We start from the raw sequence: 13,036 nt of genomic DNA on the forward strand, positions 1-13,036 counted from the left end.
ACAGAGCGCTGAGTGAGATGGTGGGGAGTGTACACTCGTCTGTTTGACCCTCACAGGACACAAACCCACCCGATCTCATGACAACACCCCAACCAGCTAGTGTTACTGCTGGGATTCCTCCTCTATTAGAACATTCCAACTGTGTTAGTCTGTTCCAAATCTGTTCATCTTTCCTGGCACTTGTTCATTGTAAAATTTGGTTCAGTCATGTGTTATTTACATATATGTGTCTAATGAGTGTTAAAAGAGTTTTGTTTAATAAGAGGCAGTGAGCGTCCCCTTAAATCAGAGTCACAAAAACACGAAAACTCCATTTAGAGACGTGATTTTAAATTTAATCTTTAACTTATCCATGACTTCACTTATCCATACATTCTTCTTCTCATTTTCTGCCTTAACTTAGTATTCTCTTGTGCAATTCAAACCTCTTTATCTGCCTCATGTCTCAATCTTGACCTTTTACCTCATCACACTCTCTCTTTCTCTCTAAGGTATGTGAACTGTGCCCGTAATGATGAAGAGCAGAATCTGGTGGCTCTTCAGTACAAAGGGGGGGTTCTGTTCCGCAGCTGTAGACCCATCGCTGCTGGAGAGGAGCTGCTGGTCTGGTGTGGAGAAGAATATACCAAGGACCAGGACGACCCAGCGGACTGCCACTGGGACAAGACATTTTCCCCTGAGAAAGGTAACAGATGATTTTTTTTCCCTGTTTTCCCATTCAATTCCCTGCATTTGTTTTTTGTTTGTTTGTTTATTTTATTTTTTTTAAGAGAATGGTTTAGTTGTACTTTAAATTGATGCTGAGGTTAATGTCAGTTTGGTTTTTTAATGTTGTTTATAGATTTTTGTCCAGGCTGTGATGTGGTTTTCTGGTCCTGTTGTGGACATGTCCCTCTCTTTGTTTAGGCCACATTTCCTCGCAAAACCTCATTAAGACATGGCATCCTGAAGAGTCCCTGAGTTTACTAAAGACCAGAGAGATTAAATCAGAAGTTCCACTGAGCCCAGAACAGTTATCCTCTGATATTACATTCATTTCAGCACAATCCGCTGTCAACACGAAAAGAATGCGCTCTTCGTTCGGGAAGAGCTCCCCTGTCAGAAGAGCCCTAACACCTAAACAAAGAGTGACAGGGAAGAACACAACACACTCTTCACGCAGGAAGAGCCTCAGAAGCCAGCTGTGTATCAGAAGACACCAGCGCATTCACACGGGGGAGAAGTCATACCACTGCTCCCAGTGTGGGAAGAGCTTCAATCAGTCATCAAATCTTAGAACACACCAGCGCATTCACACAGGGGAAAAGCCATACCACTGCTCCCAGTGTGGGAAGAGCTTCAGTCGGTCATCAGGTCTTAGAACACACCAGCGCATTCACACGGGGGAGAGGCCATACCACTGCTCCCAGTGTGGGAAGAGCTTCAGTCGGTCATCAGGTCTTAGAACACACCAGCGCATTCACACAGGGGAGAGGCCATACCACTGCTCCCAGTGTGGGAAGAGCTTCAGTAATTCATCAGGTCTTAGAACACACCAACACTTTCACACAGGGGAAAAGCCATACCACTGCTCCCAGTGTGGGAAGAGTTTCAATCGGTCACCAGATCTTAGAATACACCAGCGCATTCACACGGGGGAGAGGCCATACCACTGCTCCCAGTGTGGGAAGAGCTTCAGTCAGTCATCAGGTCTTAGAATACACCAGCGCATTCACACGGGGAAGAGGCCATACCACTGCTCCCAGTGTGGGAAGAGCTTCAAACAGTTGTCAGTTCTTCAAAGACACCATCGCATTCACACGGGGGAGAAGCCATACCACTGCTCCCAGTGTGGGAAGAGCTTCAGTCGGTCATCAGGTCTTAGAACACACCAGCGCATTCACACAGGGGAAAAGCCATACCACTGCTCCCAGTGTGGGAAGAGCTTCAACCAGTTCTCGTTTCTTAAAAGACACAAGCGCATTCACGCAGGAGAGAGGCCATACCACTGCTCCCAGTGCGGGAAGAATTTCAGTCGGTCATCAGATCTTAGAATACACCAGCGCATTCACACAGGGGAGAGGCCATACCACTGCTCCCAGTGTGGGAAGAGCTTCAGTCAGTCATCAGGTCTTAGAAGACACCAGCGCATTCACACGGGGAAGAGGCCATACCACTGCTCCCAGTGTGGGAAGAGCTTCAAACAGTTGTCAGTTCTTCAAAGACACCATCGCATTCACACGGGGGAGAAGCCATACCACTGCTCCCAGTGTGGGAAGAGCTTCAGGAATTCATCAAATCTCCAATCCCACCAGCGCATTCACACGGGGGAGAGGCCATACCACTGCTCCCAGTGTGGGAAGAGCTTCAAACAGTTGTCAGTTCTTCAATCACACCAGCGCATTCACACAGGTGAGAGGCCATACCACTGCTCCCAGTGTGGGAAGAGCTTCAGTGATTCATCAGGTCTTGTAAGACACCAGCGCAGTCACACAGGGGAAAAGCCATACCACTGCTCCCAGTGTGGGAAGAGCTTCAGTGATTCATCAGGTCTTGTAAGACACCAGCGCAGTCACACAGGGGAAAAGCCATACCACTGCTCCCAGTGTGGGAAGAGCTTCAGTCGGTCATCATTTCTTCAATCACACCAGCGCATTCACACAGGGGAGAGGCCATACCACTGCTCCCAGTGTGGGAAGAGCTTCAGTGATTCATCAGCTCTTAGAAGACACCAGCGCATTCACACAGGGGAAAAGCCATACCACTGCTCCCAGTGTGGGAAGAGCTTCAGTCGGTCATCAATTCTTCAATCACACCAGCGCATTCACACAGGGGAAAAGCCATACCACTGCTCCCAGTGTGGGAAGAGCTTCAGTTATGCATTGAAGCTTAAAAAACACAAGTGCAGTCACACAGCGTGTTACCAGTCTGTTACCTGTTCAGTGTGATTTTGGACCAGTGTGTTACCTCTTCAGTGGCATTTTGGACCAGTGTGTTACCTGTTCAGTGTGAAGAGATACGTACGCATGTCATGTCATTGTTCCTCAGGTTACATTAGAATGACAGAGGATTCATTTTGTCACTGTTACTACTAAATACCAAGTTTATAGTTCATGAGTTAATAATAGTGCTTTGATTAAACCGTAAGTGATAGACTTAGGACAGTTAAAAAAATAGTACCTAGAAATCAGTTGAGCACAAAAGCAAAAAGTAGAACTATTTTCCATGATGCATTTATGTCTGCTGATAATAAATGTAGATTTGAAGCAAGTGAGCGAATGTGAATAAGTGTCAGCTCTTGTTTTTATGACCAAATTTCAGTATTAAATCTTAGGTTCTGACCACTGTTCATTCTGCTCATCTGGGATTGGGATTCCATTCTTTCTTTCTCTGTACTGTGCTTCCTCTTGTACCGTTTGAGTGAAGAACTGACGGCCCTCTTCTGTTCACGCGTTCAGCACTGAAGGCTCACACTCCCAGGATGAGCCGTCTACCAATAGGATCTTTGGCTTTGGCCGTGGACTAAGCTCTCTGGCCCTGTGTGCCTGTCCGTTTACCAGCCCAGTCCCCTCTTTGTCCCTCCTCTCCCAACTATAACTTAACAGGACCCCTGTGGATATCCACCTAATAAACACAAACCTCCACCAACTCCACAGAGGGGGAAGATTTCTCTCATTCTTCACAGACTTCATTTACATTTCTTCTAGGTTTGTCTGCGTCCTCACTTTGTAATCGCTAACCCACACAGACTCTGCAGTGACTCTGCATCATATATGTATGTACATACACACACATGCATATACATAGGCATGCGAACACACATATATGAACTAATGAGCAAAAAAACAAGTCCATGAGACAAAAGTATCTGTCATAAACTGTCTCGGTGCCTAAACGAATGATCCAGCTCAGAACAGCCGCAACAGAAATGCAAAGCTTAAAGGAGAACAGGACGGCTACTGTGTTTCAAAAACTAACAGGGTTTAATAGAGAATCAGCCCGGGAAAAGCCAGTATGGCACGTGTTAATTTTTTTCCATTTTCCACACAAACATGAACTGTTCAGTTTTCATCCACAGAGCTATTTCCAGCCTCCTAGAGACTGTACCAAGCTCCGGAGACCAACAGTGTGATGTGGTTGAATTTCAGGTTTGTGAGGACTTACAGTGTGATGTGCTTGAATGGCAGGTTTGGGAGGACTTACAGTGTGAGGTGGTTGAATGGCAGGTTTGGGAGGACTTACAGTGTGATGTGGTTGAATGGCAGGTTTGGGAGGACTTACAGTGTGAGGTGCTTGAATGGCAGGATTCTGAATAATGTAACTTTGGTTCGATTAGTCCAGATGTCAGGAGAACCACTCTATTCATTTGCCCTGTGTTTTCATCTCTTTTTGAGGATTTATAACTTTGATTTGTGACCTGCAACAGTCTTGGTGGAACCACAGACTTTGCGGAATGTATCAACATTCCAAAATTCCAACAGAGGCCTGTTGAGGAGGAGTGTTAGCACCATGGACAGTGGCTAACTGTCAGGAGGTGGGACCCTGGACATCTCCCAGCTCTTAACGTTACTAAAGTTGCTACTGTGTTTATAAGCATGGAGGAGAATCAGCCATACAGCTAGACCAGATGAGGTTATATACAGCTGCGGTCATAAAACTGCAGACTGATGGGAACAACTCCGACACAAATGCAGAAACAAAGCTGTTTAGAATGATTTGGGCTTTTTATTTGAACTAAACAGGATGTGGGCTACACAGCCTGGAACGTAAGGTGATGCTATTTCATCCTATTTTTTCTTTAAAAAATTTGAACCAATAGATTAATTTTGTAATGGAGCCAAAAACATGAGCGGGGGGGGGGGGGGGGGGGGGGGGTGGTAAGAAGACTGTCTCATGCCAGGCACCTTCAGAGCAGTTTATTGTCTGACTTTTGCTCAATGAGGACATTTCTGCTAGTGGGCACATGACAGAAAGAGACACAAACCAACAGACCAGTCATTCATTTTAAGAGACGTGAGGGAAATAATGTTTCAGTCTGTTCTTGTAAACTTAATCCTAATCTGAGTTTGAGATTCATATTAATATTGTTAATATGGATCGTCCACAGGTGCTGTGGTGCAAATGGCTCCTCCCTCCATAGGAGCCTTGTGAACCTCTGTCAGTGGTGTGTCTCTAATGAAGATAAACTAACTGATCCTCTGTCAGTGGTGTGTCTCTAATCAGGAAAAACTAACTGATCCTCTGTCAGTGGTGTGACTCTAATGAAGATAAACTAACTGATCCTCTGTCAGTGGTGTGTCTCTAATGAAGATAAACTAACTGATCCTCTGTCAGTGGTGTGTCTCTAATGACACAGTCATGTCACTCCTTACACTCCCTCGCTCCCTTAAAGGTCACACGGAGTCTGAGCTGATGTTCCAGGACCCAGTCATACACACTGCCTGCTACTGGCTCCTGAATTTTTTTGTCAATTTATTGTTAATATTTTTCTTTTTTGGATTATGCCAGTGGGCAGCACGACTGCACAGTGGGTAGCGCTGTCGCCTCACAGCGAGAGGGTCTTGGGTTTGATTCCTGGCTGGGCGGCCAGGGTCCTTTCTGTGTGGAGTTTGCATGTTCTCCCCACCTTTCAACCTATGAGCGCTGCGATAGGCTCCAGCACCCCCTGGCTTGGATAATGAGTGAGTGAGTGATTATGCCAGTCTAAAGTGTTAACTCTGTGAGGCAGTTTATGTGTATAAGTATGTTGGAATTGTATGGAAGTCACTATTCACTTATTAATTACATTACTGTCATCCTCTTCAGCTGTCTGCTTCACTAATTTAAGAGGATTAGTAGAGTCATGGAACTACATCAGTGTCACACCCTGGTCCTCTCTTTACCCCTCTAGTGAGTCGTTTGCTTAACATCTGTTATTTCTCTCAGCACCATCAACCTTCACCTCTATCTAATGCCCCTTTGGACTATTGCTGGGTCATTAATTAATTCCACCCCCAAACTTCAGCACCTTCAGCTTTCAGGTCAGTAGTTTGACCCATGATCAAAATGTCCTCCCCATTCCAAAGGCTTAGTATTTATGATTTACTTTGGGCTTTGTGCTTTTTGCTTGTCATCAGTCAGTATAAACTGCACTGGTAGTAAAATTCTGTCAAAAAATCATCATCAAGAATCATGATGAAGAACAGCCAGTGACTACTCACCTGCTGACCTCACACCACACACACACACACACACACACACAAAGAGTCAATAATAGTCACACACAATCACATTCAGTCATATACAGGAGTGTGTATAGAGACCAAACATATAGTCACATTCAGTCATAAACAGCAGTGTGTACTGAAATTTCAAATGAACCCTCTTGATTTGTATGATTAATTTATATCACTGTATAAAACAGAACATGAATGACAAAGAGAAGAATATTGCATTGCCTTCTGCTGGGTGACTCTGTAACTCTTCAGTCAGACAGGTCCAGTTCACCATCAGTCCAGTTAGTCTGGAAAGTTTTCACTCCCTGGTTCACAGGAACTGGCTCAGAACTTACAACACATGTACAACATCGTGTATAAATTCATTTATGAGCACACTTGCTTACTTAATATATGTTAAGGAGAAATGGGCGTTACCGAAGACACGGACCTTAATAGTGGAAGACACGTGACCGCGACAGTGCCCGAAAGCCTAATAGAGGTAACAATGGCGGATGCATTCTCAGAGACGGCGAGTGAGCTAAGTTAGCGAATTGTCAGGATGAAGACTTCGTTTTACTCAGAGTCAAAGTCATTTTAGATAGGCTTGGAGATATTGTCCTTGTCATCTAAAAAACCAAAGATTCGACATTCAGGGGCTCTAAATTCAGCTGGTCACTTGTTATACAGAGTCAATTTGTCAACTGTCATGTTGTCAGAGGAGTGACTGTTGACATTCTTTATTCCCCTAATAATGCTGCCCGTACCATAGTGATGGTCCAAAAATCACAGTGCTACAGCTGATCAGGCCTCCATTCTTTTCAATTCCATGACACCTGTATATGTGTTCTATGAATTTACTGTAAAAGTATATTGCATGGAGTTTGCATGTTCTCCCCATGTCTGTGTGGGTTTCCTCCGGGAGCTCCAGTTTCTTCCCACGGTCCAAAGACATGCAAGTTAGGCGAATTGGAGACACTAAATTGCCCCTAGGTATGAATGTGTGTGTGAGCGTGAGCGTGTGTGTGTGTCTGCCCTGTGATGGACTGCCGACCTGTCCAGGGTGTTTTCCTGCCTTTTGCCCTATGAGTGCTGGGAAAGACTCCAGCACACCCCACTGAGGATAAGCTGCTTAGATAATGAGCGAGTGAGGGAGAGAGTATACCGCATGTGAGGTGACCTGTTGCACAGTTAATTTATTTCTTCCTTAATTAAATCCTTGTAAAACTTTTTTTTTAATATGGTATTTTATTGTCAGGTCTTGTTGGCTTGCTTACTGACAAAAAAGAAAAAAACAAAAGTGAGAAAAAGACTCCTTTCTGATGAGCCATCCCTGACTGATCCTACTGCTGCCACTGTGCCCCCTCATGGACTTTGATGGTCTTTGAACCCAGAACTGGCCTGTGTGACACCCTGTTTCACTGAACACAAACACAAAGAAAGGGATTCATGTCACTGGAAGTCAAACATCAACCTGTTTGCCTGCATTTGAAATGACTCTTAATATTGATAGAATATAATGACAGGAACTTACACTTTTTTTTTACTTTGTTATTTTTAGTCGTGAAGGGAAACATTAAAATGTATTAAAATAGACTTTAGTTCTTCTTCTGTGACTTAACACACATACCCACCTCTCTGAGCTCCATCATATCCTCCAGCAGGTAGAGTACATGTGACGATGGCATGCCTTCTTCTACAGCTTTTTCAATGGACATTACATATAAGTCCATCTGAGGCTATTTGTGGACAGAAGACAGATATCAGAGAGAGAGAGAGAGAGAGAGAGAGAAACTGGTCAGTGTTGATTTACACTGAACTGAATGAGATGTCAAATATACCTAATTTGAGTCTCTCACGCATCAGTCACAGCGATAACCTAAAAGTGATTTACCCGCATTTTGCCATCGTTAGGCTCCTGGCCGACCGTGGTCAGGAGCGTGGAGAGGCACTGCAGGCTCAGTTCACTGAACCTCTCCACAAGCCTCTCCACACATTCCAAAATAGTCAGCTTGGCAACCATCTTCACTTTGAAGAGCTCACCAAGGAATCTCACATTCCCAATGGAGCTGCGACAAGCTTTCTCTTTAGCTTCTGCCAGCCCCTGTTTTGTCTGCTCCCCTGTAGCCTGCATGAGAGAGAGAGAGAGAGAGAGAGAGAGAGAGAGAAGAGCAATATGTCAGAAAGCTTCACAAAATATTCCAAAAGTTCAAATACCTCAGCCTGCAAGTACAGCATGCAGAATAGGTGATCGAGCAAAAAGACATGGAATTCAGTGCTGATGGGACGTTTCCTGACACCGCTAGGCATTTTTAATGAGGACTAAGGTGTATGTTTTCTCACTGTGTGTGATGGCTACCAATGCTGATGACTCTAACTGCTTGTGTACCTTATCAGATAAGAAGGTGTGCATCTCAACCTTCTCAAACTCTGCCTTACAGCGCCGTAGCAGGAGTCTACGGAAGGTCACAGTGCTGTAGGGCCTATCTGACATGGGCACTTCCATCTGCAGTACGAAAAAGACAAAAAAATGAGATGGGGAATATGCAGGACAGAGTCCAAGCACAGTCTACAGGAATGTTTCCTCTCTACAAATCATAAGGAACAACGCCAAAAAGACAAAATGGAGCACTGCTATAACTCAAAAATGTCAATGGGGCAAGGAGACGGATTTAAGCCCCAATTTAGTAAAAACTACAAATGTACTTCTTATACAAGAACACTTTACTTTAGCCAAGCAGCGGCACATGCTGGCATAGAGCGCAGTGAACCCAGGTTCTTCCACAGCCCTGCTGAAGACCATGTCCACCACACTCTGGAGCCTCTCCTCGCTGTTGATGGGGAGGTGGGCCATTTGCTCCACCAGCTTGTCCAATTTCTCCGGCATCACTTTGTTTAGGATGCCGCGGACCTTGCGGAGGACTTCCTGAACGGCCATAAAGAAACAAACAAAATTCAGATTGGAACTTTGCCTGTTCAGCTGTAAGTCTGACACACTCTTACAGCTGTTAGTCACTGGTCACTGCGTGTTAGCGACCTCACCTGTGTCTCCTGGATCTCTGGATCCATATTGCCAGGCTGCCTCTTCCTGGCAGGCTTCCAGGCATTCTCTGCCTCTTTCAGCTGTATCTTTTCACCCGAAGATTTCTCGGCAATGATACTGAGCGGTTGTTTGTACTGCAGAGTAAATTCGCTAGACTGAGAGAGCGAGAGAGGAGAAAAACATGACACTCAAGCTGCTGTCCAATCACAACGACCAAGTCAACAGGTGGTGGAAAGGCCTGGGCTGGCACTGATCTCATTATCTTAAAAAGTTACCAGACTACAACAAGCTGAACTAATGCTATCAACTGCTCTACAACAATAAAATATCCTTGTCTAAATATAAAGTTGTTACAAGATGTACAGGGTCTACTTACACTTTGGCATTTATTAGCAATATGCGCCTGTGTGACAGGCAAAGACAAAGAGAGCAGGTCTGTCTTTTTGTCCATTTCTGAAGTTTTATATCTCACCTCAGCTAACTGTCTCCCTAATTTCTCCTTAGGTAGCTCAGCCAAGTTGTGACTCTCCTCAGGTCCCTTGGATTTGACCTCGGAGTCCCCTGCACCACTCAGCAACTTTTCTGAAGCCTCATTCAACTCAGAAGAGTCACTGGCTGCAGTCTGTAGGAGTTTAGCAGATAGAGCTGGTGGGGCACAGTTTTTCTTGCTGGGAGAAGTGGTTTCCACAGCAGTTGGAGCGGGTTCAGGTTCCAGGGCCTGAACAGAGCAGTGGGTGTCCTCCTCTCTGGGCAAAATCCAATTATGCTGGACACACAAAAACAGAGGGATTCAAGCACAAGTTAAGGCAGCTGACATAAGCATCTCAATCTATAATCTTAAACCTAAATGTACTCCTAAATCCAGAACAAATACACTTTCTATACAAACTGTAGAACACATGCTACAATTGCAACTAACACCCCCATACATGCACTCACCAGTCTGAGTTCCATCACGTGACGTAGCATGATGCGTGTCTCCAATGGCACCTTCACGTCATTCGGAATTTTTGAAATGACGTGGAAACAGTAGTCCATCTGGGGCTGTCCATTGAGGTTCAACAGAGGTCACACAAGGTCATGGTTGGTTCTCCATTTTCATATCATCTCATATATTAAAAATGACTTAACCAGGCAATGCCACTATTACCAAATCCGTTTAGACAAAGATACCATAAGGAATAATGTTTCTGCAATCAGCACATTACACCAAGCGATTTACATCTTATGGTTAGAATGACTTTGACTTTAAGAGATTTAGGACAGATAATGTGTCAGAAAAGAACTCAAAGGAAAAATTCTTAAAGGTGCTTACCACAACTTCTGCACCATCTTTTCTGGATAATGAACGAAGAGAGATGCCAAATACCTAATATTTACCATCCCCCTCACGCCTCTGTACTAGTCATAACTCAAAGGTCACTTACCTTCATTTTTGGGGTGTCCAGGTCTTTGCCAACAGCCGTTAACAAAGTGGAGAGACACACTGCACTCTCTTTACTAAGGCTCCGCAGCAGCTTCACCACGCATCCAAGCACCACGCTCTCAGAAATCATGTTCATCTTAAACAGTTCGCTGATGAACCTGATGTTTCCGGTGGAGCGGCAGAGAGCTCTCTCTTTAGCTTTCGCGAGGTCCTTCTCAAGCTGCTCCTGCTCGTGCGCCTGAGTCAGGATGAGGGAGAGAAAGAGGAGCAGGGTGTCACAAACACTTACCATCATTCCAAATGGCTCAACACCATCCACAAAGTGTCAAAAAGTCATATCACTGAAGTCCCCCATTAAGTCTTGGACTTTTAACAAGGACTGAGCTCTACGTCTTAGCGTTCTTAAGGACGGGTACCGTTGTTGCCAAGTCCAGTTGCCTCTTCTTCTTCATCACGACCGGGTCGTGGACCTCGTCCCTTTCGAACTCCGCCTTGCATCGTCTCAGGAGGAGTCCGTGGAAAGTCACCGACCTCCCGGGCTGGTAGGCCACAGGTACTTCAAGCTGCAATACAAAGACAGAATGAGAGACAGGAATATGCAGGACGGAGAACAAGTGTATGGTGGAGACAAATATGTTTGCTTTTTGCTTCAGAGAGTCTTGTTCCAGACGTGCTGGCGAAGGCACAGATCTGAACGACTCGGCCTGAATGCCGTTGGGTTCATGGTCCCACCTGGGCGACAGCCAGTTATGCTGAACACAGAGATACACAGAGAGGTGAATGCTTAGGAAAAACACATCAATTACACATACATGTACACTCCTGAACCCATACGTAACCACAAAACTGCTAAACACTTTCAACTCTGAAACTCTTCATACACATTCAAAACAAATGGCAGAAGAAGGTTATGTCACTTTGAGTCAGTTTTGTCACATGAATCAGAATGATTCAATATTTGTATCCAATTTTCAAACAAAGCAGTTATATGCAATTGTAGACTCCTATAGAGGTTGTAGTACGCCTGTTTGTGTGATTGTGTCTACATATTTATACATGCAGGACTTGGAGCAAGTTCACATTACAGTCTATCTCCTATTACAAAACATACCTTAGCCAGGGAGTGACACATTTTTGCAAATACATTACATATGGCTGTCTCCTCCATGGCCTTCTCATGGATGACAGCCACCAGCATTTGCAGCTTCTCCTTAGTGTTCACTGAAAGGGCCATCAGACGACCCATTAACTCTTCAAATTTGCTGGCCGTCACTTTGTCCAGGATAATGTTCACCTTATGGAGAAGCTTCTGCAAAGTCCCAAAAAATTCAACTTATAACCTCATCTTCTCAGCTACAAGTCTTACACACTGTTGTTTGCCGCTGGTCACTGCACATGGGCGACCTCACCTGTGTTTTTTGGTGCACTCCATAGCCTGTGACACATTCCTTCAGGACTGTCTTTTTCCCTTCCATTTTTTCAGTCACACATTCACTTGGAACGTCCGTGGGCACCTGCTGTGTGCCAAAGTTGGTGAACTGAGAGAATGAGAGGAGAGAAGAACACTTAGGCTCTTGTCCAGCTGTGCAGTAAACTGTGATAAGCTGGGTCAATTCAACTGTATTAGAATGACTACATTTACTTGTGCAATGTTAACAAACAGATTATATATGAATATAAACATGTTAAACCTGGTTTGGGGTGTGTGTGTGCATGTGAGTGAGTTTGCATATCTCCATGGTGTCATAACTTACTTCAGGTCCCTGGCCGTCTGCTGCTGGTTTGAAAAGATCGGCGAAAGTGCGCATGTCTTTCAGCCCCTTTGAATTGATTCTGGCTGCAGTAACGGCCACTGGGGAGGCTAGCACCTTGGCGAGATCAATAGAAAACTTCAGCCTTTTGTACTGATTCTTAGCAAGTCTAAAATACTTTTGATTCTGCTTTGTAAGTCACCAAGAACTGTCGACCTCACCTGTGTTTTTTTCATGTCCTCATCATGGGAAACGTCGCTAATAATTCCTGAGCTCATTATAAGTTGCGATTTTGGCATCTAGGATAGGACAATATAAATAGATAGATAGATAGATAGATAGATAGATAGATAGATAGATAGATAGATAGATAGATAGATAGATTTCACAGCGTGTTGAGTAAAAACCGTCAAACACACCTTACCTATTTCTCAGTAAATGAATGGCACCGTGTCCGTCGATTGAAGTCGCTCTGCTTCTATGAAACGTTTTGCTTCGATCTTGAAAGCTATGCACTTTTCATCGCCTACAGCTTTATTACGAACTCTAGAATAGAATCTTAACGTCACGTCACAATCACCTTTAATTCCATATAGTTTTAGTATGTTTTTTAGCGGAAGAATAACCACTTGATGAATAAACA

At 44.5% G+C, this 13,036-nt stretch overlaps 1 protein-coding gene across 1 annotated transcript in view; it reads left to right on the plus strand.

Annotated features, from left to right (window-relative positions):
• The window catches only part of LOC115823849 (uncharacterized), a 664,236-nt gene that overhangs the window by 100,351 nt on the left and 550,849 nt on the right, over positions 1–13,036 (plus strand). Inside the window, 1 exon segment of the mRNA XM_030787872.1 lies at positions 1,196–2,853. Coding sequence (XP_030643732.1) covers positions 1,196–2,853 — 1,658 coding nt within the window.

Source organism: Chanos chanos, chromosome 11 (assembly GCF_902362185.1).
Source record: "Chanos chanos chromosome 11, fChaCha1.1, whole genome shotgun sequence".
In the NCBI taxonomy this organism is placed as follows: Eukaryota; Metazoa; Chordata; class Actinopteri; order Gonorynchiformes; family Chanidae; genus Chanos; species Chanos chanos.